The 27,933-nt window shown below is 37.3% G+C and overlaps 1 protein-coding gene across 2 annotated transcripts; it reads right to left on the bottom strand.

Annotated features, from left to right (window-relative positions):
• Positions 1-6,191: 6,191 nt before the first annotated feature.
• Positions 6,192-23,958, bottom strand: ANXA1 (annexin A1). Of its 2 annotated transcripts, none has more exons than XM_060154971.1 (13): positions 23,842-23,958; positions 17,129-17,205; positions 16,926-17,034; positions 16,315-16,409; positions 15,357-15,470; positions 14,851-14,941; positions 13,191-13,270; positions 12,943-12,999; positions 11,255-11,348; positions 10,291-10,386; positions 9,106-9,164; positions 7,570-7,692; positions 6,192-6,540 (listed from the first exon to the last, which is right to left on the bottom strand). In XM_060154971.1, exons 2-13 carry the CDS (start codon positions 17,192-17,194, stop codon positions 6,484-6,486), a joined length of 1,041 nt encoding a protein of 346 aa, XP_060010954.1. In that variant the 5' UTR covers positions 17,195-17,205; positions 23,842-23,958; the 3' UTR covers positions 6,192-6,483. The 2 variants fall into 2 exon arrangements, with proteins under 2 accessions (XP_060010954.1, XP_060010955.1); XM_060154972.1 differs by lacking the exon at positions 23,842-23,958 and adding an exon at positions 19,341-19,360.
• Positions 23,959-27,933: the final 3,975 nt, after the last annotated feature.

Genomic DNA, 27,933 nt, shown 5'->3' on the forward strand with positions numbered 1-27,933 from the left:
GGGTTTGGGAATACTAAGAAGGTTGCTGTACATTTTCCCTCCTGCTTTTCATCCCATCGTGGTTCCCAATTTTCTTGCCTATTTCTAAACCTGGACTCCCAGCCTGCTACCCATTCTCAGTCCCTTACTCCAACACACTCATCCTTCTATAAATTCCTCTTTCATAGGTTAGCCAATTAGTTTATCTTGCTTTCAACCAAAGACCTAACTGATACTCCTATCATTCAAGCTCATTGGAGGCCTATTGCTTTATATTATCACATATACACATAATCATCCAGTTTTGTTTCTAAGCAAAAGAATTACTTTAGAGAACCTATGTGGTTCCCAAACATGATGAGCCTAGACATGATGTCTGGATCTCTAGCAGCCATTTTGAGACCATGAGATAACCAACATAAGGAACATTCCAAATGATCACAGGATTTCCTGGTATCATTCAGTCTCTGGCCCACTGCCAGCAGCAGTCATCTCCTGGATTTCTTGTGAAAAAAAATTCTATTTATTTAGCCATTATTAGTCATCTTCTCTGTTAATTACAGAGGATCACAAAATTAATTGATACATATATAGAAACTATCCCTGTACATTCCATATGAGGCATATAGGAACAAAAAGAAGAGAGAAAGAAAAAACTCAAAAAGAGTTCAAGGACTTAACCTAGACACTCTGGTGACAGGTGTTACTGAGGTGTGATACAGGAAATAAAGAGCAGAGGTGGGTCACTGTGATGGGTATTTTCTTTATTATTTAATGATAAGAAGCAAAACAAACAAATGAGGATAGATAAAACTAATAGAGAAGCAAGACTCAAGAAGCTTATGAGACATTTTAGCCATAGATGAAGTATGTAGAGCATATGTCTGCTGAGCTTAGATAGAAAGGGATGAAAGACCAATTATTAATACATGGGAGATGGAGAATTTTGCAGTGTTTAAATATTTTCTCTTTTGTACTGTTCCTAGATTTATACAGATTGTTGAAAATATTATTACTATTTTGTTTGAGAAAATTTTCATTGACAGTATGTAGTTTCTACTCCTCCACACAGAATTTACAAGTATTCTGTGTGTGTGTGTGTTTTAACAAAATCACTGTAAGTTTACAAAAACTCATGTATCAAGCAAGGAAGGGTGACTGAAAAGTTTTTTTCTGCAAATGCAAAATACTAGCTACCTTCTTTGTGTGTTTGTTCATTTATTTGTATTTACAAATTTAAGTACGTATTATCTAATAGGGTTTGGGTTAGGTATTAGAGAAACAGAAGTGAATAAAACTGTCTCTACCCTTCTGAAACCTAGGGAAGACTAAGGGCAAATGAACAGGCAATTATAATGAAGTATTATGGGAGTACAGGGGAGATTTTAGGTGTCAAAAGAAGACTTCAGAACTAATGTCTTATCATGTAGCTGAAGCTATGTTAAAAAGGTAAATATAGGGAATGGGGAGCTTTCCTAGAGTATAACCCTTTTAAGCACAATATTGTCAGAGGTTTAACTTACACCACAGTTTATCTGTTTATCTACAGGGAAGAACTTTCTTATGCTTAATTTCAATATCTTGTCATGGAACCTGAGACATAGTTTTTTTCCTTCTTCTTTTTCTCCTGGATTTGGACAATGAACACATTTATCTTTAATATATGATATTTACATCTCTTATTTTTCCTTTAAACCTGGCCATTAAAGGGAAATATGCCATCAAAAAAGAAAATAAAATTACCTTTCATGGCGTTGTTCATTAGAATCACACACACAAAAAATCACTGTACTTATTTATACGCAACAGAGGACATTTTGATTTTTACTCATTAATTACAATAACATCTTTGTCAAAAGACCTGGTGTCTGAAGCAGGTTCTCATTCAGTCTCATTTCTTTCTTGGTCTTTCTTCCTATAGGTAGCTTTGGGGGTCAGAAGACCAGTGTTCAAATTTATGTTCATTCATTCACGTTGGGCAAGTCATGTGACCTTGGGAACTTTAGATTCCTCCTACATAAAAAGCACATGACCCCTTCCTCACAGGCTTGTTTGAAGACTAAATTAAAAAAAAAATCTTAAACATCTAAGAATAGTTCGTAAGAATGAGAAATTCTCAATAAATTTATTCATTCAATAATTCAACAGGATGAAGTACTACTAATCCTTCAAGTATTTTCCATTTTGTAGCTTTTCCCGATTTTGTTACTCTCTTATTTTACTAAAGTATTTCATATATGTCTGTATATAACCATTATTACTTTATACTATCATCTTTTGCATGATTCTTTCTTTCTGGATATATTATAAGCTTCAAAAAATTGAGAACTGTTTTTTTAATAGACTTTATTTTTTAGGAGAGTTTTAAGTTTACAGCAAAGTTGCACTGAGTTCCCATATACCCTTTCTCTCCCTATCTCACAGTTTTCCCTGTTGTTAACAGATTAGCGGGTACATTTGTTAAAATTGATCAACCGGGCTTCCCTGGTGGTGCAGTGGTTGAGAGTCCGCCTGCCGATGCCGGGCACACGGGTTCGTGCCCCGGTCCGGGAAGATCCCACATGCCGCAGAGCAGCTGGGCCCGTGAGCCATGGCCGCTGAGCCTGCGCGTCCGGAGCCTGTGCTCCGCAACGGGAGAGGCCACAACAGTGAGAGGCCTGCGTACCGCAAAAAAACAAAACAAAACAAACAAAAATTGATGAACCAATATTGACACCTTATTATTATCTAAAATCTATACTTAGTGTTCACTCTTTGTATGATAGAGCTCTATAGGTTTGATAAATGCATAATGCGTGTTTCCACCATTACAGTATTATACTCAATAGTTTTTGTTTGTTTGTTTGTTTTTGCGGTAGGCGGGCCTCTCACTGTTGTGGCCTCTCCCATTGCGGAGCACAGGCTCCGGACGCGCAGGCTCAGCGGCCACGGCTCACGGGCCCAGCCACTCCTTGGCATGTGGGATCTTCCCGGACCGGGGCACGAACCCGTGTCCCCTGCATCGGCAGGCGGACTCTCAACCACTGCGCCGCCAGGGAAGCCCCCTATACTCAATAGTTTAATTAACCTGAAAACGTCCTGTGCTTCACCTATTCATCTCTCCCTCCTTCTCCCTAACCTTTGACAACCACTCATCTTTTTAATATCTTCATAGTTTTGCCTTTTCCAGAACATCATATAGTTGGAATCATACAGCCAGTTTTCAGATTGTCTTCTTTCATTCAGCAATATGTGTTTAAGATTAATACATACCTTTTCCTCCATGTCTTGATAGCTCATTTCTTTTTATGGCTGAATAATATTCCACTGTGTATATGCTAGTTATCCATTAATCTTTTGAAAGACATCTTAGTTGCATCCAAATTTTGGAAAGTATGAATAAAGCTGCTATAAGCATTTGTGCGCAAGTTTTTGTGCTGACATAGCTTTTCAACTCATTTGGGTAAATACCTAGCGGTGTGATTGCTAAATTGTATAAGACTATCTTTAGCTTGTAAGAAACTGCCAAACTGTCTTCCAAAATGGCTGTACTATTTTGCATTCTTTTTTTTTTTTTTTGCGGTATGCGGGCCTCTCCCGTTGCAGAGCACAGGCTCCGGAAGGCAGGCTCAGCGGCCATGGCTCACGGGCCCAGCAGCTCCACGGCACGTGGGATCTTCCCGGACCGGGGCACGAACCCGTGTCCTCTGCATCGGCAGGCAGACTCTCAACCACTGCGCCACCAGGGAAGCCCTATTTTGCATTCTTATGAGCAATGAATGAGATTTTTCTGTTACTCCACTTGGAATGGATTTTGGCCATTCAAATAAATGTGTAGTGGTATTTCATTATTTTAATTTTCCATTCACTAATGACATATGATGTTGAGTGTCTTTTCATATGCTTATTTAGCATCTGTGTATCTTCTCTGGTGAAGTGCCTGTTGAGATCTTTTGCTCATTTTTAAATTAGGCTGTTTTCTTATGTTGAGTTTTAAGAGTTCTTTTGTGTGTTGTGGATACCAGTCTTTTATCAGATATTGTTTTTTCAAAGATTATCTCCCAGTCTGTGGCTTGTTTTCTCATTTTCTTAACAGTATCTTTTACAGAGCAGAAGTTTTTAATTTTAATGAAGTCTAATCAATTTTTTCTTTCATGGATCATAGAGAGCTATATATTTTTATCTTCTAAAATGTTTTTTTATATCTCTACTTACTACATACTCTCCTATTCAAGTGTGTATCCACTTACCTATTCTAGAGCCTAGAATTTAGTCAGGAGCCTCTCAAGTAGTTTTTGACAAAATAATTAGGCTAGCTAGCACCTTTGGAAAGTATCATCATACAGAGTCCTAGCTGGAAATGGCTGGCACACCAAGCTGGGAGTTTTGTGATAGTTTTAAATAAGGGACTATTTACAGAGGTGGGAGCAGGTTAAAGGAACCAACATGGAATGTTGCAGCACCCAAGGGTCAGCACCAGCAGGAATTCCAGGACCCAAGTGACAAGAAAGCAAAGTGTTGAGAGCTTGGCCAACCAAAAGATGTTATAATTGTAGAAGAACACACGTTAATAAATCTGTGTAGAATCGGGGAGGAGAGCAGAAGGATATCTCCTCCTGATCTCCCATCTTCTACCAGCTCCCCCAAAGGGCTGAATTCAGCCAGAAGTCAGAAGGTAAGAGAGCCTGCAGGGTAAAGTGTTCAGAAGTCATCTTCCAGAGGACAGCAGAAAAGAGCAGATAATGGACAGGGATGGTTAAGATAGGCAAAGAAGAATAACTAGGTGAGGCAGTTTCTTTAAAATTAATTTGGAAGAGGAAGAGTGTGTATGCAGTCTTAACTGGCAGAAATATTTGTACCACCTTGACCTTGTTTAGAACAGTGATAACAAACATACCTGGATAAATCCATCCTGTCTCAATGAACCAGCCTCAGGTTCCCTCTCAGGTACTTCTCCTTCTCAATCCAGCACACAAGGAAGGTGTCATATATAATAACAAAAGAACTAAAAAAATCAGTGCTGTAATAAGCAGCATATCTCAGTTTGGCCAGCCTCAGTTTGGCTAATACGTTATGGGCCAAGTCATCATGGTTGTTCCGTAAGATGCGTGGGACAGGTGTCCATGGAGGAAAGTGAAGGACAGTAATTAAGGAAAATAAAGCTACAGTCAGGTGAATGAAGGTGAGAATAGTCAGAAATTCAAATACCCAACTCAATTCTTTTGGGAATGGATAAATTAAATTACCACCTATGTGGTAAGAATACTCCGAGAGGAAAATAACTGATTTTTTTTTTTTTTACGAATGTGCAAAAGCAATTTAATGGAAGAAAAACTACCTTTTCAACAAATGGTATGAGAGCAACTGGATAGTCATAAGCAAAAAAAAAAAAAAAATTTTGACCAAGGTATGATCTCACACTTTATACAAAAATTAATTCAAAATGGATCACAAACTGAAATGTAAAATGGAAAACTATAAAACTTTTAGGAAAGACAGGAGAAAATCTTCAGGACCAAAGGTTAGGCAGAGTCTGTAGATGTGACACAAAAAGCAAAATCAATGAAAGGAAAAATTGAAAAATTGAATCTCATTAAAACTTGAAATGTTTCCTCTGAGAAAGTCTTTCTCTATTAAGAAGACAAGAATACAAGCTATAGACTGAGAAAATATTTGCAAACCACATATTTGACAAAGGACTAATATGTAGAATACATAAGGAATTCTCACAAGTCAACAATAAAAAATAAACAATGCCAAAATACAAAATAGTGACAATATCAAATGCTAGTGAAGTTGTGGAGAGGAGAAACTAGATTACTCATACATTTATGATGGGAAAGTAAAATGGTACAGCCACTCTGGAAAGCAGTTTGATCGTCTCTTAGAAAATATGCAACTACCATTTTTTAAAAAGTGAGGGATTTTTATTGCTGTTGCTATTTCGTCTTTATACTGGTTCATGAAATATAGCAGAATATCCAATTGTTACAATGCTGATGCAATAAATCCATTATTATACAAAGATACTCTCTCAATAATCTGTACCCAAATGGTAAAATGTATGTAGTTCATTTTCTAACTCTGTGAATACTTTATTTTGTTTAATATGTAAAATCTATTTCATTAGAGGATTATAATTTAGAATTCAGGCTCCTGTCCCTTGATATCAAATTAAACAACTGCATTACACACAAAAGAAAATCAGAATAGAAGAACCAATGACACACCAATTGTCCTGTAAAACCATTTTAATTTCTGTGACATAAACATCTTTCTCAAGCAATGTTACTAGAACAACCTCTTCGTGGGGTTTTATAGTTTGGAGTAAATATATTTAAAAAAACTTATCTCTATTATATAGAGTTGAAATAAAAAATGATTTATAGGCTATACTTTTTAGGAAGGAGTTACTAGACTATATTCCTGTTGAAGAAACTTTTCTATTTAAATCTATGATATGGAATGGAAAGATATGGTTAATAAGTCTTCTGATCAAAAAGCTTGAGATCATCAAAGGAATGTTTAGTCTCCTGCACAGAGAGACACCAGGATTTTTTCATAATCTCCCTTGGTTTCATCCTGTTGATAAAAAATAAAGTATACTTAATGCTACCTGAAACCATAAGCAATAGAAGGTATTTTTAAATTGTAGAATAATTATTGTATTAGACTTAACAGTTGTAGAACATACATCACAGTACATCTATTTTCTAGGATCCTGGATAAGAATATCACTTACTTAATTAAATAATATAATTCATATAGCAGATAACTGATATTTTAATTATTATATGAAAAGCAATAGCTTTCAAAATTCAGATTGCAAACTTCTCTGAATTGATCATGTTATATATTAGAGCCATTATTTTCCAAGAATGAAATATCACACAGAATTAAGTATAACACAATATAATTTCATATCACCTCTGGCTTGCTCAACCAGAGTGAAAGTTATAAGCCCATGATATTCTCACTTTTTCTTGGTAGATTTTAGTTATCCAATATAAATGCCAAATTGAATTTAAACAGTCACTTATCTTTCATTAAGTTCAAAACCCCTTGACTTGTCTTTTTTTACTTCTTAACTTGAACATGTATTTTATATATTTCACATATGACAAAATTAAGGAAAAAGTTAGAATAAAATGTTTAAAATCCTCTGATCAGTATTCATTGATCATAAATCATTATATAAATCATAATATCTCTCTACTAAAATATTTTGATTGCTAAATGTATGTATGGGAAACTGTTTCCATGACTATAGAAAAATTTGCAGAGTCTTTCATTATAGAACTCACTAGTAGATTTTACCAGTGATAGTTCAGTTTACTTTAAATTACGTATCTTTTTAAAAAATTTTTATATTTTGACTGTACCACATGGCATGCAGGATCTTAGTTCCCTGACCAGGGATCGAACCTGCACCCCCTGCAGTAGAAATGCGGAGTCTTAACCACTGGACCGCCAGGGAAGTCCCTGTATCTTAATATAACAAATTAATCTTACATATGAAATTTACAGATACAATAAGTCAGCCTTTCTCTTTGAAGAAGCTGCAAAAGTATTGTCATTTGTGGGGTTAGCATTATGAAAATCACAACATACCAGGATGGCTTGGCAGAGAGAGATGCCATACAACTTCTGATAGCATGCTTTGATGTCATTCATGTCGATTTCAGAACGGGAAACCATAATCCTGATCAGTGTCTTATGACGAGTTCCAATACCCTGTCCAAAACAAATGATGGTAAGTGTCCCTCATGTTCAGAGCATACTCTTAATAAGGGAGGATATGGGTTTGAATGTGAGCTCTTTTGCTCACCTATATAGTTTCTATGGAGAAACTATCACCACATTAAAATACACACACACACTTTACACAAGTGGTAATAAAATGACACAAACCAAACTGTGATATCTGCAGCATATACACGAGCTTTCATAACCTCCTAATTGGTCTTCTACCACCCAGTCTTTCCTCTGTCTAAACTATTCAATAATTACAAATGAAGTAAACTTTCTAAATTATAAATCTGATCTTCCCATTCATCTATTTAAAACCCTTCAATGGCCTTCTGCTGCTTTTAGGATGAAAACCAATCATTTTATCTGGGCTTACCATGCCCTGCCTAATTCTACAACTTCTTCCACCATGCACCATCACTCTAATTATGTTTACTATCCTGAAAGAGACATGATATCTCCTCCTCCTGGACCAGTCTTGCTTTATCCCTTCATCTCGTCCACTTCTGCTCTCCTCTGGCTATTTCCTTTTCAAATATCAGGTCTTAGTTTAGCTGACAGCAAGGCTACATTGATTTCCAAAGTCTGGGGCACAGGCCCCTCTTCTGCTCTTTTACAATACTAGGTTTTCATTGTTACCCATCTAATTACCTCACTAGATAACAGCAGGCATGGGGTCAGGGACTGTACTGCCTACTACTGATACCTAGTAGCACAATGCCTATCACTTCATAGGGACTCTTTCCTATTAATTGAATAGTTAGATTGCTCTCCGAAGACTTCCTTATTTTGGAGTGGCAAAGGAAAAAAAAAGACAATTTCATAACTTGTCACAATACAAGCATGGAGGTGAAATCCTATATAATAAGATGCATGCTAAATGATAAAGTTAAAGTGAAGTGGTTAAGGTATCTCAAATACATCTTAATAACACCTTCCACTTCAGTGATCTTAGAACAAAATTTAAAAATCTTAGAATGACATATAAAGCAATGGCATGGAAGACAGAATAATAAAAAAGATAAATGAAGCTTAGAAAGGGGGAGATTGTGCAACTTACAACCTTAGCAGAAGTAGGTTACTAAAATCGTACCTTAAATGAGGAAGTATATCACCCTTCCTCTGCCAACTGAAGTTTTATTTAAATCATGAGTAATCTACAAATTACATTCAAGCTCACCTTACTATCTTACCTATAAAAGAACATAAAAAAATCTAACAGAGAATTTTATTCTAATAAGGAAGTATATTACCTCTTGCATTGGATGGAAAAGTAATTCTTTTTAATGGAAAGATCTCAAAATAAGTGTAATTTTCAAACAACATGAGGTTTTCTGTTCTTCTTTCCATACACTGTAATTTTTTTTCCCTAAGCAAATCACATATGTTGAAAGTTACCTTCATGGCCTGATGAAGCTTCTCAGCAAAGAACATTGATTTGCTTGTGGCACACTTCACTGCAAGAGAGGTATATTTTAGTTGACATATTTACCACCAAAAAAAGAAAGATGCATGTGACAGAAACAAGAATACAGAGTTTTGCAAGTAAGCTTCTATTCTCCATCCCTGTTCCTTACCCCTCCTACCAATATGGGATATTTGGCTTATAAGAAGCTATTCTCTAGATGGTGACTTTGAATATTCTGTCCTCTGACAACATCACTTTTTTCCTATTATCTTAAATCTACCCAATAGCAACTTCAGTATTTCATGCTATCCTGAGTATACTCTTCATGGAAACAGGGAAGCTAGTAGGTGTTAAAGGTCATGCTGGCATGGAAGAAATAGTTCTGCATGTTGTAATAAAAAAATTTTAAGTGGAACAAGACAGTCTTAAAATATAAGGCAGCTGCCAAATATAAAATACTAACAGATGTGTCAGTTGGTATGATTCTCTACCTTGACACTCAAAGTGTGGTCTATGGACCAAAAGAATTGGCATCAACTAAGAGCTTGTTAGAAATGCAGAATCCAGGCCCCACCCCAGACCTACTGAATTAGAATCTGCATTTTAACAATCTTCCCAAGGGATTCATATGCACATTAATGTTTGAGAAGCACTGCTTTAAAATGCAGGTTTCCAAACCTTGACTGGTCATCTGAATAAAATGGGAAACCTTTAAAATCCTTTTCTCCTGAAGACCTTTTCAGAAGCCACCAGGGACCTACTGAATCAAATCCTTTGGACTTGCCCAAGATTACTCAGTTAGCAAGTGACAGACCAGAATGTGGATCTGCATTTATTTAATTCCAAATCCTATGCTCTTAATGACCATTTTGAATTTCCTTTGTGCCATGCCCGGCCTGGTGTATTGCATGGTAGTATAAGTAAGGTGCTCAGTAAGTACTGTCCACCTGCCCATCTTTCTAAAAAAGGAAATAATATCTGTTACTACTAACAAGGCCATTGTATAACATTAGCTAAATATTTATTGCCATTATCTTACATGTTGCCTCTATTTGAAATATAAATTACATCTGAGTTTTTGTTTTGTTTTGTTATATTTTATTTTGTAAATTATGGGACAGCATTGACAATGCAATTTCAAGTTAGAAAACTCTTCCCCCTCCAGGACTACATACCAATAACTGTGAGGCATTTCTCGATGTCACCTTTCAGCTCCAGGTCCAGAACTTTGTTCATGTCATGCTTACTGAACTTGGAGTACTTCTGAAACACTGAATATTAAATTTAAACTAAGAGATGTACAAAACATCCTATTCTTTAGCAAACTTGAGCAAAATCAGGGCAACTGAGTCAAAGTATTCCTTAGGAGGACTGAACTTCAAAAAACACGTTTTAAAGCTAATTATTCAACGGAGCATATTTTGGATACTTCATCTTCTCTGAGGAATGTAACTTCCATGGCTATTTTGGTGCTTCTGTATATTTTGGGGAAATTTTTGCAAATGTTGACATTTATTAGAAGTGGCATGTGATTGACATCCATAACACTACATCAGAGACAAGTGCCATAACAAATGGATCTTTCCTTATATAAAGATCTGTGTAGTAGATTTCTCTTAATTGTAACATTAGAAATCGGAGTGCTGTTATAAAAATAATAAACTTTAGGTAATCGTCATGACCTTCCCTTCGCCTTGACTTCCAGAAGTCAAGAGGTAAATCCTGTGATCAAAGGCAAGAACTCTTTTTTTGGTTTTTGTTTCTGCAGCATCTAGATACTCTTTTCTTCACTCAGCCATGAGTGAAGTTGTTGTTTTTCTTCATTGTATTTTCATTTGTTCTGTTGTATGTGTATATGTTGTCAGACCTATTCCAAATATTTTAGGGAAAGGAAATAGCAAAAATAACAAACTAATGTTCTACATGCCAAAGTCATAAAATGTGTTTCAAATACTATAAAATGGTGGTGGTACAAAGCTGGACAAATGCACAAATAGCAAGAAGGGGTCAGGAACACTGCATCCATTTGGTATCAGAGTGACAATGATTAAGATTTCTCTCTTTTCTTTCTCTTATTTGCCCTAAAAACCCCCTGCATCTTCTATAAACAATCGCAGGAAACATTTGTTTTATTCTTACCTCTGCGAAGATGGCAAGGGCTTCTGGTGGTAAGAATGGTGGTGAACACATTAACATCTGTCCCTTTTCTTTTTTCTCCTGCTTCATATAAGGCCTGTCAAGAAACACAAAAATAAACACTTGACTATCTGCTAACTTGCTATCTGCACAAGAATGTTAGATCTCTTCAAAGATTCTGGAGGCAGCAGCTGCTTTGTGTCCAATACAATCAGAGTAGGCAATGCTAAGATTATAAGTTCCTTAAAGATGGGAACCCTATTTTGTCAAGTATTTTCCACAGTATCTCTCAAGGTGCCTTGCGAACCCTAGAGACTGAATATATGTTTGCAGAATAAATGTTTGTTAAATAAAATTGCTTTAAGATTGCACTCTGTATCAAGGCAACTCCAAGGGACTGTCTAATTTTTAATTTTACTTTTAATTGTTCAAAGTAGTTTTCAGCAAATGGTACTGGTAAGTCAATAATTCAACCATTACCTAGATCTTGAATTTTTTTTTTTTTTTTTTTAGATCTTGAATTTTGATGTTAGAATTTCTGTATTCAAATTCTGACTGTGCCACTTAATAGCTCTGCAATCTTAGATAAATAGTTTCACCTTATTAAACTACAGATTTTCCTCTTTTGCAAATGAAAAAGATAGTCCCTGCCTTATTGTCACAAACATGCTCTATTAACTTTGAAATGTTAATTACCATCCTCTTCCTGGGTCACACTAATCCATGTAGCTGCCATAAATATACATCTAAGAGCCCTGATAGCCTTAAAATGGAAAGCAAATTCAGAAATATCACAAGCAAATAAGAGTAATTTCTTACTATGGGCAACTATTCAAATGCTAACTTTGGTTCTTTGGTATGATTGCACAATTTCTATTAAAATGGTCAAATTTCCAACGGGCATAAGAAGTTATTCTGGACTTTCCAAGCAAAGATCTGATATATATGCATTCATTCAACAAAAGTTAATAAATGCTTATTATGTGCAGGATAATGTACTGGTACAGTGAGTGGAGGTGATCAAATAAGTTTCCATTCTTACTAATTCACTGTGATGAATTTGTAGAGAATACTATCTCATGAGGAAGGCATATGTAAATAATAGCTGTCTTTTTTTTTTTAACAAAAATTCCAGGCCCTAAAATGACACAGTTTTTCTAATGTTGCCAATGGATTGATGTATAAATAAAAAGCAACCTCGCTGAAACTATATATAACAATATGCTTGAAAGTATATAAATGTTATAATTTTTATAATTTTAATGTCATTACAATAATACTTTTACAATATAAACTTACACCTCTAAACCAATGTTCACTGTTAAAAGAATATTAGATGTGCTTATTCTTTCCACTTTACTTTCTTATACCTGGTAAAATAAAAATTCTGTCTTCTCAACAAAACAATTCTTGGGAATAACAAATCAAATTCTCCTTGTTCTCTCTCATTCCTCTCCAGCTTCATGAATAGTGCAATCTACTGAAAACATAAAGACCACATTTCCTCTCTTTGATCGCTTGAATGCAGGAAGGTAGGCATCATTCAGGGAATGGACATTAGGTACTATTGTCCTTTTGGAGGATTTCAGACTTGCTTTCACGTGGAGGCCCTCAAGTGGTACCTCACCTCAGGTAGGACCTATTTGAAGAAGGAAAGTGGATTCTAGGAGTATTTGTGTGTACTTGCTTACCCTGGCATCCGTATCAGCCAAGTCATCATCCACGGCAAGATCCTCACATCGTTCACCCTGAAAAATATCCCATTCTTTTGTAAGTGGTTTTCTAGCATGTAATCACATGATTTACTTAATTCCCTTAAAATCAGATGAGTAATATTCTTTGTGGGAAAAGGAATGAATTGCTCATTTCTAGAGAGACGAAATCTAAGATTTTACTTTTCATAAAAGAAGAGGCATTTCCTGAACTATCTGAGTTATACCTTAGCAAGAGAAAGCAAAGCCTTCCGATACTCTCCAGATGTGTCTGAGGTGATGTCTTTAGCCAGATCTCTCTTCAGTTCTGAGAAATAAGAAAAGTATATTTTGTATTAAACTAGTGATAAGTAATGGTGATAATAATAATACCTGACATCTCTATATTGGCTCACAATTTGCAATGCCAAGTGTTCAATGACTTTTGGGACACATTTCAAATATTATCATTTTTTAATAAAAATAGAGGAATCAGAGCAAGCAAAATTTTTGATCATCAAATTTATTGCCTATAAGGCAACTAAAACAATTTGGATAATACTGTGAAAAGCTATAGCCCTAAAGATTTTGCTAATGAGAATAAATTGCATAGGTGTACATTATTAAATAACCAATTCTGAAATAAAACATACCAGAATTTAAGCAATGAGATGAATAGAACAGTTATTTAAAAGAATAAACCAGAGGAACTTGCTTGAACACAGAGTATTTATTTACTTAAAAAATATCTTATACGTAATATATTTTAGTTATGCGTGTATATGTGTATGTATACCCGTCTACCTTAGATATAGATGTAAAACTTTTCTTTGTTAAACACCCATACTTAACTTGCAAAATTATGCTGTATTGGCAAAAAATTAACTGAATTTATAATTCACTAGAAGACAGAACCATTTAATAAGCTGTCATTGAACTATACATTGGGAATAATTTATGGATATTTACCTTTGTAAACTATGTTTTATCAAAGAAAAAAACTAATAATAATGCCCCTCTTGATGGTTTTCACTGATAAATGGATTTAAGATAAATACTGATAATGAGATATGAATTGCAGAAAATGAGGTTAAAAGCTTCCTTATTCTGGTTCCTTTATTAGATTGCTGTGAAAATAATACACAAGGGCTATTGTATTCTCTATGTTTGGTATTAAAATCAAGCAGAAATATCCTCCGTGGTGCTACATATTAAGCTGGGAAAACAAAAAAGCTGGGGACTTAGGAAACTAGAAAAGGAAAATAGTAAAGGCCCAGCACTGCCCAGGACCCACTTGCAGATACTCTTTATAGTGTTGAGCATACCACTGAAATGAGATGTTTCACTGAATAGATAACATGAGCCACTGCTGGTCTTTCATCCCCATGGATCTATCTGGACATTGAAGGTAAGTGAGTCATTTATACTCATAATGGTAAAGTTAGTTTCCATCAGAGAATTATAAGCACCAAGCTCTGTACTTTTTCAAGGACAAATGTTTGGGGTGTTTTGTTGTTATCTTTTCAAAATGGAAGACAACGGGACATTTTTATGAAATAAACCTCAGAAAGATAAGAAATGTTTTTAGGAAATTCTTTAAATTCAGTTCTTTGAATTGAGCTTTCCACTGCAATAATATGTGGCCATTTGTCCCAAAGGGACATTTTTTATTAAAGTGCAAACTTGATGAGGGCTGAGACAATTGTGTCCCTTATCTGAACCCCAGCAGCTCTAATGTGTCTGGTAACAGTATGTGCGTGTGGTAGACATGTGGTAAACAATGAAGAAATATGTCAATATGTAGTTTCCAAAGTCCCCATAATTAACATCCACACTCAATTATTTTTTGAAGTATATCAGATTTCCTTTCCGACTAAGGCACTTGGGTTGTTGGACATTAAAACTTACCTTCTTTATAGACTCTGTTAATTTCTTTGATTTCTTTGTTAGTTCTTGATGCCAAAATTTCATTCAGAGTGTCTTCATCAGTTCCAGCGCCCTGAATTGAAAAAGAAGAATAAAATGTAGAAAAATCTTCATTCAAGAATATCAACTAGTTTTTGCGTCCCAAAATTTTTTTGAATCTGACATTTAGTAAATTTCTCATAGTGTTTAGTAAATATCCACAATATTTAATAATTACAATAAGGTCTATCTATTATAGTGCTCTAAAAACAAAATGGGTTTAAAGCAAATATTTTGGGCAAAAACGTAAAAAGAGAGATCTATGATATACAATAACATCATGAAGGTAGTGGAAATAACATAGTTGTTAACACCAACATTTATTTATTTATTCATTTTGTAACCACTGATTGATAGCCCTATAATAGTTGTTGAGAATACAGTAAGAGGCATCAGTGGATTAGACATTCTCTTGAGGAAAGGAGTTTTGCTTAAATTAGATGATTTACCCGCATGGCAGCACGGAGCTCATCAGCATCAAACTGGGCTGGAGTTTTCAACAGAGCCAAAGCAACTGTCTCAAGGTGACCTGTGAGGGCTTTCTTCAGAGCTTCATCCAGGGGCTATAACAAGGAGATGTTATAACCTTCTAGTAAATAACATGCAGGGTGATAACAGTAATGTGGTGTTACCTGATCTTTAGATAGTCTTACTGAGTCCTAAACCCAACCATTTTTTAGAGCTCCTTCCCTTTACATAGAAAAGGGTACTTGATATTTAATATCTTAGTCTTTTAGATCTAGAGTGATTAGAATGAAATTTACTGAATTCATTGATAAGTTTTTAAAGGACAGGGTTCTCAATCCTTTATACAGGGAAGAAATCACAAAGCTCAAAAGATAGGGGTTGTGTATTAACAGAAAGAGTAGTAAGAATACTTTAAAAATAATGTATTAATAACTTTTCCAACCATTGGGATTTGCACTGTTCAAATAAGCACTATAATCAGACATCAAATAGTTTTCTAACTGTACTCCTTAAAAAAATTGCCCATTTTTTGTATAAAAATATAAAGCTTACTTTTAAAATAGAATTATATGTATAAACTTTACATTCAGACATTAAACAGTTCAGTTTAAGTTTTAGCAGAAGACACATTTCAATCAGAACCTATTTCTTATTGCCAATAGTAATCTTGATGTCTGTTATGTTCAAGTTAAAGGCTTGTCTCCAATACAGAACACCACATGACATGTGCAAAGAATCAAGATGACAAAACAATATATAAAACCAGGAAATTTGCTAGAATTGATTACATTGCAACCAAGAGGATAAATACAGTAATCTTAGTTGTAATGGAAAAACAGTGGTTAGAGACTGACAGAACTAGGCAACTGTGCTTCAAAATCTATACTTAAACATAAATATGACTGAAATTAATTATCTCAATTAACCACTCCAACCTACCTTTCCTTTTTCCTGGAGATAGGCTGCTTTGATCTGCTGACGCTGGGCATTGTTTCTCTTAGTCAGAATTTCAATGATGGTTGCTTCATCCACACCTGGAAATAAAGGGCCCCTAGACTTCTAAAATCAATTTTCTTCATCATCAACAACCGACATAAAATGGTTCATTATCAAGATGCTTCAAAGGGAGTTCTTAACAAAACTAAGAAGTACAAATTTTACCAGACTGGGATATGGATGCGATACTGCATATCAAATGGAAGCACTTGGGATGACATTCCATTCACTTGAATGAGAAAGGAGGAAGAAATTGTTCCTGGCCCTCAGTGTTGCAGTGTTTGTTTCCTAGATTAAACCCTAAATGTGAGCAGAGGTGTTGACTTCAGCATTGAGCCTGTTAGAAATGAGCTTTGTGAGCATATCTGTTGTAGAAGTAGATATTCTACCGATTTGACCAAAATTTCCCAAGCGCTGAGAAAGGAAATATATCTTCATTGACAAGGAAATCTTTTTATCTTCAAAACAAAAGACTCTTTAAATTGCACAGGTCTGTTTTTTAGTAGCCATTCTGAAATGTCTAGGAGGGGACTGTTTTGGGGAGACAGAATTACCTTTAGCTGTGATTGCTTTATGCAAGGCCTCAACATCTGAGGATGGATTAAAGCTAGGGTAGGGGCTCACTGATGACCCAGGACCACCTTTGGATCCTTTCACAGTTTTCTGTGGATGAGAGAGAAATAAATTACTGTCCATTCACTTACATTAGTTTCTATTTTAATATTTAACTAAGTTCTTTTATTGTCACTTGACTTACAATGTATTCCTGCTCGTCATTGTCAATAAACCAGGCCTGCTTGAGAAATTCATTTACCATTGCCATTTTTGAAGGATCTGAAAAGAAAACAGGTCGATGCGTTTACAAACCACAAACCCACCACATATACACACCACTCCACCCCTTTACATACACAAGACGTAGAGCAGCCTTGCCTTTACTTTCCAGGATTAATCTTTGGAGCATCATAAAATGCTGGATTTGGGTTTTTTTTAAAAGAGTCTACTACCCTTGAACAGAAATCCATAGCCTCAGAAACGTAGCTCTTCCTCAGCATATTCAGAACTCACTTTAGGGATCAGATGACTTCTATAAGTAAGCATATAGGCTGAAGAGAGGAGCTGGTGTTTCACTTCACTGCTCTAAATTTACAGACCACCCACTGTATGCCAAGCACTAAGGGTGCAAAAAACATTGAAATATCCCTTGGCTCAAAGAACTTGAAGCCAGTGTGTGCTCTCCCTAAGAAAATTCAAAAGCTAAGAACAATTCTGAGAGGAAGTTCTTGGTGACCGGAGCCTCTCTTGAGAATAGTTGAGATGAGCAGAAAAGTGAAAGAGAACAAAACAGAGAGAAACTTGTCACATTTGGGAAGTTGAAAGAAGTTTACTAGAGCAAGAAATGTTAACAGAAGCCCAAATTTAAAAGTTTAAATATATTTCCAAAGGTTTGGATAAACATTAATGGATTTTTTAAAGAGAAAGTTATATTTCAGAAAGGTCATCCTGTATCCTAGAGAATGGCTAGGAGATGTGCAAGAGGGAAGATTAGAGACCATTTAGTAAGTTGTGGGAGAATCTATGCAGGATTAATGAGGACTTAAACAAAAGTAATGGGTAGAGAAGGAGCATAATACTGACATTTATAAGGTAAAATAATCTATGACTAATTTGTGGGAGTGGATTCAGACTCAAAACTCTATAGAAAGATAGTCAGGTGATATTTCTCCCTGAAATAATTCAGTTTTCTTTTCCATTCCGTGGTATAAAATTATTTCAGTACCTGAAGTAATCACTACATTCACATTTCTTCCTATTTGAGCTGTCTAAATACTAGTCCTACATGTGTTTTTTTTACCCAACATGAAAAACCCAGAAAAGGATTATTTTATAGCAGGTGCCTTGCTCTAACAGGATTCATTAGAGTGAAATTGCACCATGCATGCCCTCTTTTGGAAAACTCTATGTTAAAGAAAATTGCCTGACTTGCTGTCGTGGTTCAGCAATATTTTTATTTAATAAAACATGTATATTTTTAAAACCTGAAGTACGTTAAAAATTAATGCATTCTCTGAGTTATCTACAAAAGAAGCCATCAATGACCCTTTTTGTCTAGGGATTTTTTTTTTAGGAGCTCAAGCTCCAGGTCTACACTGATCTATCTCTCCATACACTTTTGTTTATTTCTCTGGAGACAGCTATCATGAGTACATCTGAAGGAGGTTGGAAGGATAATCTTAGCAGTTTTAAATTCTTGCTATGAAGCTAAATGACTCATGAGTAAAACCCATAACCTGATTCCTTAATGGCATGTTCAGACAAAGTGTTTCAGTCCACACCTGCTGAAAAATGGCTGTAGTTGCAAGTAATGAGGTTAAATACGTGAGAGAATTAATATCCAAAGCAGAAACTATCTCCACTTAATTATCATGGGGATTGTTCAAATTACTGTTGTGTCATCTGTGAGAAGAACCAATATATTGTGCACTCACTTAATCTCTTCCCCTCAAGCAACTGATAAATTTAAAGTTATTTCCTGAGGTAAAGTCATGGTGTACAGTTTTGCACAAGGTTTTAGTTCCTATTATACTATAATCTGGTGCAACTGCTGTTGGCACACGGAGTGTCATTTTCCTTTTGCTTAATTGGCATATCCAAAACTTCTTGCAATTTCTGGCAAGGTTTCAGGTATTTAAAATGTCCATTTTTATCATCTCATCCATGCCCTTTATGAAGTAGAATCCTCAAAATGAGTGATATGATCGGTCACTTAGCAAAGTACTTTTCCCTCAATTATAGAAATATGTGTTCCAATATTTCCACTCTTTTCAATTAGAAAAGAAAAACTTCAAAAGAGATCAAAGAAGAGATTAAGGATCTTGTCAAAAGTAATTTAAAAAATGAGCCTCACAACTTCAAAATAAATTTTATGGAAACTTTACTTCACAATTTTTTCACTTAAAAATGCTTACATAGGGCTTCCCTGGTGGCGCAGTGATTGGGGGTCCGCCTGCCGATGCAGGGGACGCGGGTTCGTGCCCCGGTCTGCCGCGGAGCGGCTGGGCCCGAGGGGCGTGGCCACTGAGCCTGCGTGTCCGGAGCCTGTGCTCCGCGGCGACAGAGGCCGCGGCGGTGAGAGGCTCGCGTACCGCAAAAAAAAAAAAAAAAAAATTAAAAAATGCTTACATAATGCATCAGTTTCTTAAAAAAAAAACTTGAGAAAGCCTAGAAAATGATATTGCTCTATTAATTACTTGATACAAAATAACAAAAACAACGGGGTTGAATAATTTGTTTGACACAAGAGTATCCATAGAGGAGACAGCTTTGTGACATATCCTCTGTGTTCCTCGATTTTAGTCTGAAGCCATTTGGATGGCCTGAAGGTATGATCTGGAATATGGTCAAGCAACCTGAATAGAACCTACTCAGGAAAGCAATTAGAGGAAAACGGAATCTAAATTCAGCCAAACAAGATCCACTAGCTCTCAGCAAAGCTTAAAGACACAAGGATTGTGGCAGGAGGTACAAACCCTCAAGGAAGTAGTTTCGATCATGTACTGCTAGTTAAGTGCTCAAACGCAGCTACGTGTTTTAACAGAACGTTGAATAGTTGCAACACATCTTACAAATACCACAGCAAAAATATTTTGCTCAGATTGTATTGCTAAACCATTCTGTGTGTTCAATACCTAACCTCTGTATGAAAACCAGCATTTTGTACTTGATTAAACCCATTCAGTAATTTGAAGGTAAGATTTCTTAACTATAAATAAATCACAAACATGCAAACATGTTTTATAGATTGCCACATGCTATACAAATATTTGTCATATATTTTTACTATTCAGAGAATGATCTAGTCTATGAAGTAGAATTGTACAGTAAAAAAAGAATTTAATAACCCTCTGAGTTCACAACAGGTTTTATTTTTTCCACCTTTCTTTTAAGTTGCAATGTTTAGAACATGTACTAGGTACTTAAGAGCTTATTTTATTAATTTTCCTTGGCTCAATATATATTTAACCTGGCTACCAGTGAGCTCTGAAACCAAGTTTATCTCAGTCTTTAACATCATCTAATTTGAAGATGAAATTGACCATTTATACATAGGCTGACCTATATGGAAATTAATAATATTCCAGAGTTCTTCTAATTAATCATCTGTGAAAATGCACTGCCTATCAATCTCATTTATCTATGAAAAAATGTGTAAATTTTTAGGGATTAACATTTTTTTGTATGTGTCATAAAAGAGCTCTCTTCCTCTCATTCAGCAATAAATTAAAGAAGGTAAATATGCACAAAAAGATGCTAGACAGAGAGGGAGCCATGCTTACTAAATGTAAGAGAAAGGTATTCCAGAAATGGTACATTAGCAATTGTACCAACTGGACAGTTTGAGAAAACTATGGCTTATTGTAGGAAAGTTAATTTCCTGATTTTTTTAAACTGCACTATGGTTGAAGTATCTAGAGACATGGGGACATCATATCTGCAGTGTTCTTTCAAATGATACAGAAAAGAAAAACTGTATAGAGGGTGGAAGGGGGAAAAGGAAGAATTAATGAGAAAGCAAATGTGGTGAAAGGTTAACACTTGGGGAACCTGGGTAATAAGTATATGGTGATTCTGCGCAGTTTTCTTGCAACTCTTCTGAAGATTTGAAATTATTACAGAAGAACAGTTTTTAATAACTTTAAAAACCACAATTTCTACCTCTGTCAGCTTCATGAAAGGCTACTTCCAGAATTTCTGACAGAGGAAACTGAGTTTTGTGGTCTATCATGCCTTCCTTGAGACAAGTGGGAAAGATCAGAGTTCTGCAAAGACAGCAGCAGAAATTTGATCCTTGCAGAGGACAGCATCATTATTCCCATTTTCTACCTGGGTAAACAAAGTGTAATTTCTTCTGGCAGTTTTCTAGATACTAGTGGCAAGCATCAAGGCATACATAAATCCATGCCTTCTGATTCCAAAATATTGTATATGCTTTTAAACTAGTGACCAAAAAGATGATGACAAGATCAATGTTATTTTTAATAGCTTACACTTAAGAATCAAATTCATTCACAGTTAACCCATGGAGACTGTGGCAGGTTTCACCCCAGCCCGAGGGAGTTTATTCTTCAATACTTTGGCCTGTGCATAGTTTTTTTCCTCGAATATATATTTCACAAGTCTTTCCCACACCTACTCGTTTGAGAAAACGCAATTAGTCTGTACAACGGCATGACTTACGAAGAGCCACTTTATGAAAGGTAGTCTCATGAATGTTTTGCTTCTAGACTTTTGAGTAAGGTGTTCCCTTTGCCTGGAATGCCGTTTCATCCTCCATGTCCAATTCCCTTTGCCTAAATGATGCTTCTTGGTGAGGACTCAGCCTACACCTCATGATATCCTCCAAGAGGCCTTCCTTGGTCCAGCACTGAGGTGAGTGACCGACCTTCTGTGTGCTCCCGAAGCATCCTGCCTTTACTCCTACACTTGTCCCTATTGTTCTGCATTATCACTTTCTATTTACTTATCTATATTTATAGCAGCATTCCATGGGGGCAGTGATAACCTACCATTCATTATGAACCTCTAATCCCTGGCAGAATGCTTTGTACTTAGTATGCTAATAAGCATTATTGAATGAACAAATATTGTATCAGTGCTAATTATTCAGGAAAAATATCTATACTAATTTAACAAATATTTTCTATCCACAACTATAGGACGTAAAAATAAGAATTGAGGAGCTCTGAGCCCTACTTTGACTCTCTTTAGCTGGCTGTTTGCCCTCAAGAAAACATTTAACTTCTCGGCAGTGGGGGAGAGGGCCTCCATTTATAAAAATAAGAGTGTTGAAATACACAGTAGCTAAGATTCATTATAGCTCTGAAGTGCCAGTCTTAAATTTCACCTCAAGCAGATGGAGGTGGAGAAAATTAGCATAATGAATGAAGGTATTATATAAATTGTATCTGTTCTGATCTTTCTGATAAAAATCTCTCCCATTTTAAGGAAAGAGGAAATCATTTACTGAAAAAACGGCTTTTGGTTTATCACTGAAAAATAATACGTCCATGGCTTTAAATATGTCATCAATTAATGGGTCTAGAGAGGATTAAAAACCAGCTCAGCAAGCTAACATCAATAGAAACCAATCTTTGCAGATCATTTGACTGAAAAAGTATTTAATAACCATGAAATTCTAGCTGGTTTCTTAATAATATTATTATTAACAGTTTTGTCAACATCCATCAAATGTCAGATATCTGCCAGATGTGGTTGAGCCTGGGGCTACAGGGTGGTTAACATAACTTCTGGAGAAGAGGCCATTTGGAAATTATGAAACCAGCATTTGACCACATTTGAATCGTTTTGCAATGTGCCTACCAAAATACATTCCTGCAAGCAGGGGAGAATATTACTTTTTCAAGGTCCATACATAATTTTAGACACAAACAAGGCAAGAAAAACCACACCTTTTTTGATTAACTAGCACTAAAAATCATATGTTACGTCATTTAACTTAATATTCGGAATGAGCTAAGAAAAAATTCTTGAAGGAACATTTGTAATAAACAATAGCCAAATATATGGTGAGGATTCAAAATCTCTTGCTTTTGCACATATATCCAACACCAGTAAAAACTCTACTTTAGATCTGCTTTTTGCTTTTCTAAGGAGTTTTATGGCCATTAGCTCATTCAGCAATCAAGATGCTACTAAGTGGAATATTTTTAGAGGGCCCTACAGGCATTCCCAAGAGATAACTTATCTGACACCACCCAGGAGGAAATACTTCCTTTCCCCTTAGGTTTTCAAATCAGCACTTGAAAAGCCTGTCTAAAACACAGAGACTACAGGAGAAAGAATGTGGCCACACCCTCTCTAAATGAAATGATTAGTAAGTGGATCCTCTAATTTACTTACACCGCATGAGTGAACATAACATTAATTTCAAAATGTTAATTACAAAAGCCATAATTGCCACTATGAGGTCTGAATCTATTTTTTTGTTTTGCTTTGTTTTGTTTTACAAAAGAAAAAATAAATTATTTAAGTCCTGCTATTTTGAGATAGCTCCCTGAAACCTATGTCTGGGTTCTTCTGGCCTGGCTCCCCACAGACACCACCATCCTTCATGATTTCCTTGTAAAGCATACACAGCTCTTGGAGACTCATAACTTGTAGGAAAAAACACATTCTTTCCTTCTTTTCCATGGTAACTCACCAACAGTACAATAAGCCAGTATTAAGCAAAGTTTCCTTGTTTTTAAAATTGTATTTCTTAACTAAGTAAAAATAAAACATTACAATTTCTGATTCCTAAAATATAAATAGCCAGTGTAATTTTACATAAAGATTTATCAAAGGTGTAAGTGCAGCTAGCCATAAATTACACAGAAGTAACATTAAACACTGTAATGGGAAAAGTTTTCAAAAGAGCCAAAACTACCTAAATGTAAAACCAAGACTTACCTTTTTTTTTTTGCCTCCGTCCAAAGACCTAAAGAGAGATTCTTCTCTGAACGGCTCACGCTGGAAGTGGAACCTTGGGCTTCTGATTTTATAGAATTTGAAAGGAGACCACACCTAGCAACCAGAAGTTAGTAACGGGCTGCCTTTTGTTTGAAATACTGGGTTCAGTCTTGCTCAAAACAAAGTGAAGCAAGCCTTGCAAAATTACTCACTAAACCAACTCAGAGCTGACAGCACAAAAGAAAAAAAAAAGAAGTACAGATTTTTTTCCCTCTTCAGTTTGCACTGTTTTTTTTACAGGGGAGTAGAACGCAAGAGATTTTCAAGTATGCAGTACTATCCGCCTCAATCCTGATACCAATGATTGGCATACTTTTTTAGTCAAATGAATTGTGAGATGAAAAATCATAAACTTTAAAACAAAATAAAACCCCCTTTGGTTAAGTCCCAGCTTCATCACTATTTACTATGTGATCTTGGGGACATATTTAACTTCCCTGAATTTGTTTCAACTTTTGTGAAATGGGGATAATATCTTCTAGGCTGCCTACTTACTAGAAATCTTATGACAATAAGAAATAATAATTAAGAAATTAAGAAATAATAGGGACTTCCCTAGTGGTAGAGTGGTTAAGAATCATCCTGCCAATGCAGGGACACGGGTTCGAGCCCTGGTCCGGGAAGATCCCACATGCCACGGAGCAACTAAGCTCCTGTACCACAACTACTGAGCCTGCACTCTAGAGCCCGCGAGCCACAACTACTGAAGCCCACAAGCCCTAGAGCCCGTGCTCCGCAACAAGAGAAGCCACCGCAATGAGAAGCCCGCGCACCGCAACAAAGAGTAGCCCCGCTCACCGCAACTAGAGAAAAGCCTGCAAGCAGCAAAGAAGACCCAACACAGCCAAAAATAAATACGTTTATTTTTAAAAATACAGTATATATTTGTAAATTTTAATGTTATGCAGTACTGGATAATCTTCTATTTCACCAGCATTTTTCCTGCCTTCAAAATAAAAGATGTTTTGTGCTTGCAGACATCTTGTTGATATAAATAAGAAATATAAAAGAAATAAAGCTCCAGGTTGTCTCAAAATTTCAAACAAAGTTAACCCTAGAAGTAGGATCATTATGACATTCACAGAAAATACTGGCATTAGAGGAAGGCTTATGTACATTAATTTTTTATAGAATGTTATATATAAACTTTAATACAAATAGCTACTTGATATTCTAGAGGATTTTTTTTTTTTTTTTTTTTTTTTTACGGTACGCGGGCCTCTCACTGTTGTGGCCTTTCCCGTTGCGGAGCACAGGCTCCGGACGCGCAGGCTCAGCGGCCAGGGCTCACGGGCCCAGCCGCTCCGCGGCATGTGGGATCTTCGCGGACCGGGGCACGAACCCGCGTCCCCGGCATCGGCAGGTGGACTCTCAACCACTGCGTCACCAGGGAAGCCCCCCTCTCCCTTATTCTCACTCGCCCTTCTGTCGGTGCTTACCCCTGTGGGAGCACTTACCAAAGCAATTTAAAACTCTCCGTTTACTTGTATGTGCCCCCTCTAGACAGGCAGCTCCTTAAAAGTGGGAGCAGAGTCCCTCTGTCTGCATCCTCAGAGCCAAGCCAGAGAAGTGTCCGGCCCACAGCAGCTGCTCGATAAATATTTATTAAATGAAAGCAGTAATTAATTAGCCGCATCCAACTATAGTGGAAAGAGATGGACCCCTCAAAGCATCAAACACAGAAAAGCACCTATCACCATAATCAGGCACAGAGTGGGTGTTCAACACAAATGTGTTAAATGGATCAGTTAGATATTTCATTAGCATGTATACAACCCATCGTCTTGTATTTCTGATACACACAGATTAAATGGGCTTTTGTGGTCTGGACGTCAGCCCCAGCTCTTAATAGGAAAAAGCCTTTCACGTTCCAAATAGCTTAAGAAGAAACCCCTGGAAGAGAACCTGTTGGTAAGCAGGGGCTGAGAGTACAACAGTGAAACACTGTTTATCAAATTTAGCTTCTACTAATCTACTTTAATTTCTTTTTGCTAAACCCGTAAGTGGATATCTACTTGTCTCTTTAATAAAATTACAAATATTTTCCTTCATTATTTTCTTCCTGTATTCTATCCTTCTTTCCTTTATCTTCATTTTTTTCTCTCAACTAAATGGATTCAATGTTTTAAGAGCTATTATAAGACAATAAAGAGATGAACAGAATCATTGACCAAATAATTAGGACAAGGTAAAAAGCAAAGCAGTATATAGCATAAATAGAAACAATCCATATTTTTAAAATAAGATCCTAAACAATTGGGCTCTGTGCCCTTGGAACTACTTCATGCTGAGTTCTAGAACATACACTAAAAGTGATCAGGATGCAAGTTGGATTTAAGGGGGCTACCATTTCCAGCAACATGTTAAATAACCTGCATGTGAGATTCTGACCCTTACAGCACCCTAAGGGGAGCATTTGACTCTCCATACTCAAAAATTACCCACCTAATACACCAGGAATACAGACAGGCATATGCAAACACTTAAGGTCACTTCAGAGACACTGCATCTGTCATAGCCAAAAAAGCCAAAAGACAAACTAAGAAAACTGTGGTCTGCAGGTATGATGTTCAGTCAAGTCCATCCTCAACAGTAAAGCTTTTGTCACTTTCTGGAAGATGACTATGTAGGACAGTTTTTATTTCGGGAGGGGAGGGTTTTGAGGGTTTTCTTAAACAGCTTTGTACAGATATAATTCACATGACATATAATTCACCGATTTTAAGTGTGCAATTCAATGGTTTAAAGAGCTATGCAGGGGGGAAGGCGGAAGATGGCGGAAGAGTAAGACGCGGAGATCACCTTCCTCCCCACAGATACACCAGAAATACATCTACACGTGGAACAACTCCTACAGAACACCTACTGAAGGCTGGCAGAAGACCTCAGACCTCCCAAAAGGCAAGAAACTCCCCACGTACCTGGGTAGGGCAAAAGAAAAAACAGAGACAAAAGAATAGGGACGGCACCTGCACCAGTGGGAGGGAGCGGTGAAGGAGGAAAAGTTTCCACACTCTAGGAAGCCCCTTCGCGGGCGGAGACTGCGGGAGGCGGAGGGGGGAGCTTCGAAGCTGCGGAGGAGTGCACAGCAACGGGTGCGGAGGGCAAAGCGAGGAGATTCCCGCACAGAGGATCGGTGCCGACCGGCACTCACCAGCCCGAGAGGCTTGTCTGCTCACCCGCCGGGGCGGGCGGGGCTGCGAGCTGAGGCCGGAGCGCAGGGAGGGGACTGGGGTTGGCGGCTTGAACATAGCCTGAAGGGGTTAGTGCACCACAGCTAGCCGGGAGGGAGTCCGGGGAAAAGCCTGCACCTGCAGAAGAGGCAGGAGACTTTTCCTTCCCTCTTTGTTTCCTGGGGCGTGAGGAGAGGGGTTTAAGAACGCTGCTTAAAGGAACTCCAGAGACGGGCGCGAGCCGCGGCTAAAAGCGCGAACCCCAGAGACGGGCGCGAGCCGCGGCTGAAAGCGCGGACCCCAGAGACGGGCGCGAGCCGCGGCTGAAAGCGCGGAATTCAGAGACGGGCGCGAGCCGCGGCTGAAAGCGCGGAATCCAGAGACGGGCGCGAGCCGCGGCTGAAAGCGCGGAATTCAGAGACGGGCGCAAGCCGCGGCTAAAAGCGCGGACCCCAGAGGCGGGCGGGAGACGTTAAGGCTGCTGCTGCCGCCACCGAGGGGCCTGTGTGCGAGCACAGGTCACTCTCCACACCCCTCTTCCGCGGAGCCTGTGCAGCCCGCCACTGCCGGGTTCCCGGGATCCAGGGACAACTTCCCCGGGAGAGCGCACAGCGCGCCTCAGGCTGGTGCAAAGTCACGCCGGCCTTTGCCACCGCAGGCCCGCCCCGCACTCTGTGCCCCTCCGTCCCCGCCGGCCTGAGTGCGCCAGAGCCCCCAATCAGCGGCTCTTTTAACCCCATCCTGTCTGAGCAAAAAACAGACGCCCTCCAGCGATCTACACGCAGTGGCAGGGCCAAATCCAAAGCTTAGCCCTGGGAGCTGTGAGAACAAAGAAGAGAAAGGGAAATCTCTCCCAGCA

This window comes from Lagenorhynchus albirostris, chromosome 7 (assembly GCF_949774975.1).
Source record: "Lagenorhynchus albirostris chromosome 7, mLagAlb1.1, whole genome shotgun sequence".
Classification (NCBI taxonomy): Eukaryota; Metazoa; Chordata; class Mammalia; order Artiodactyla; family Delphinidae; genus Lagenorhynchus; species Lagenorhynchus albirostris.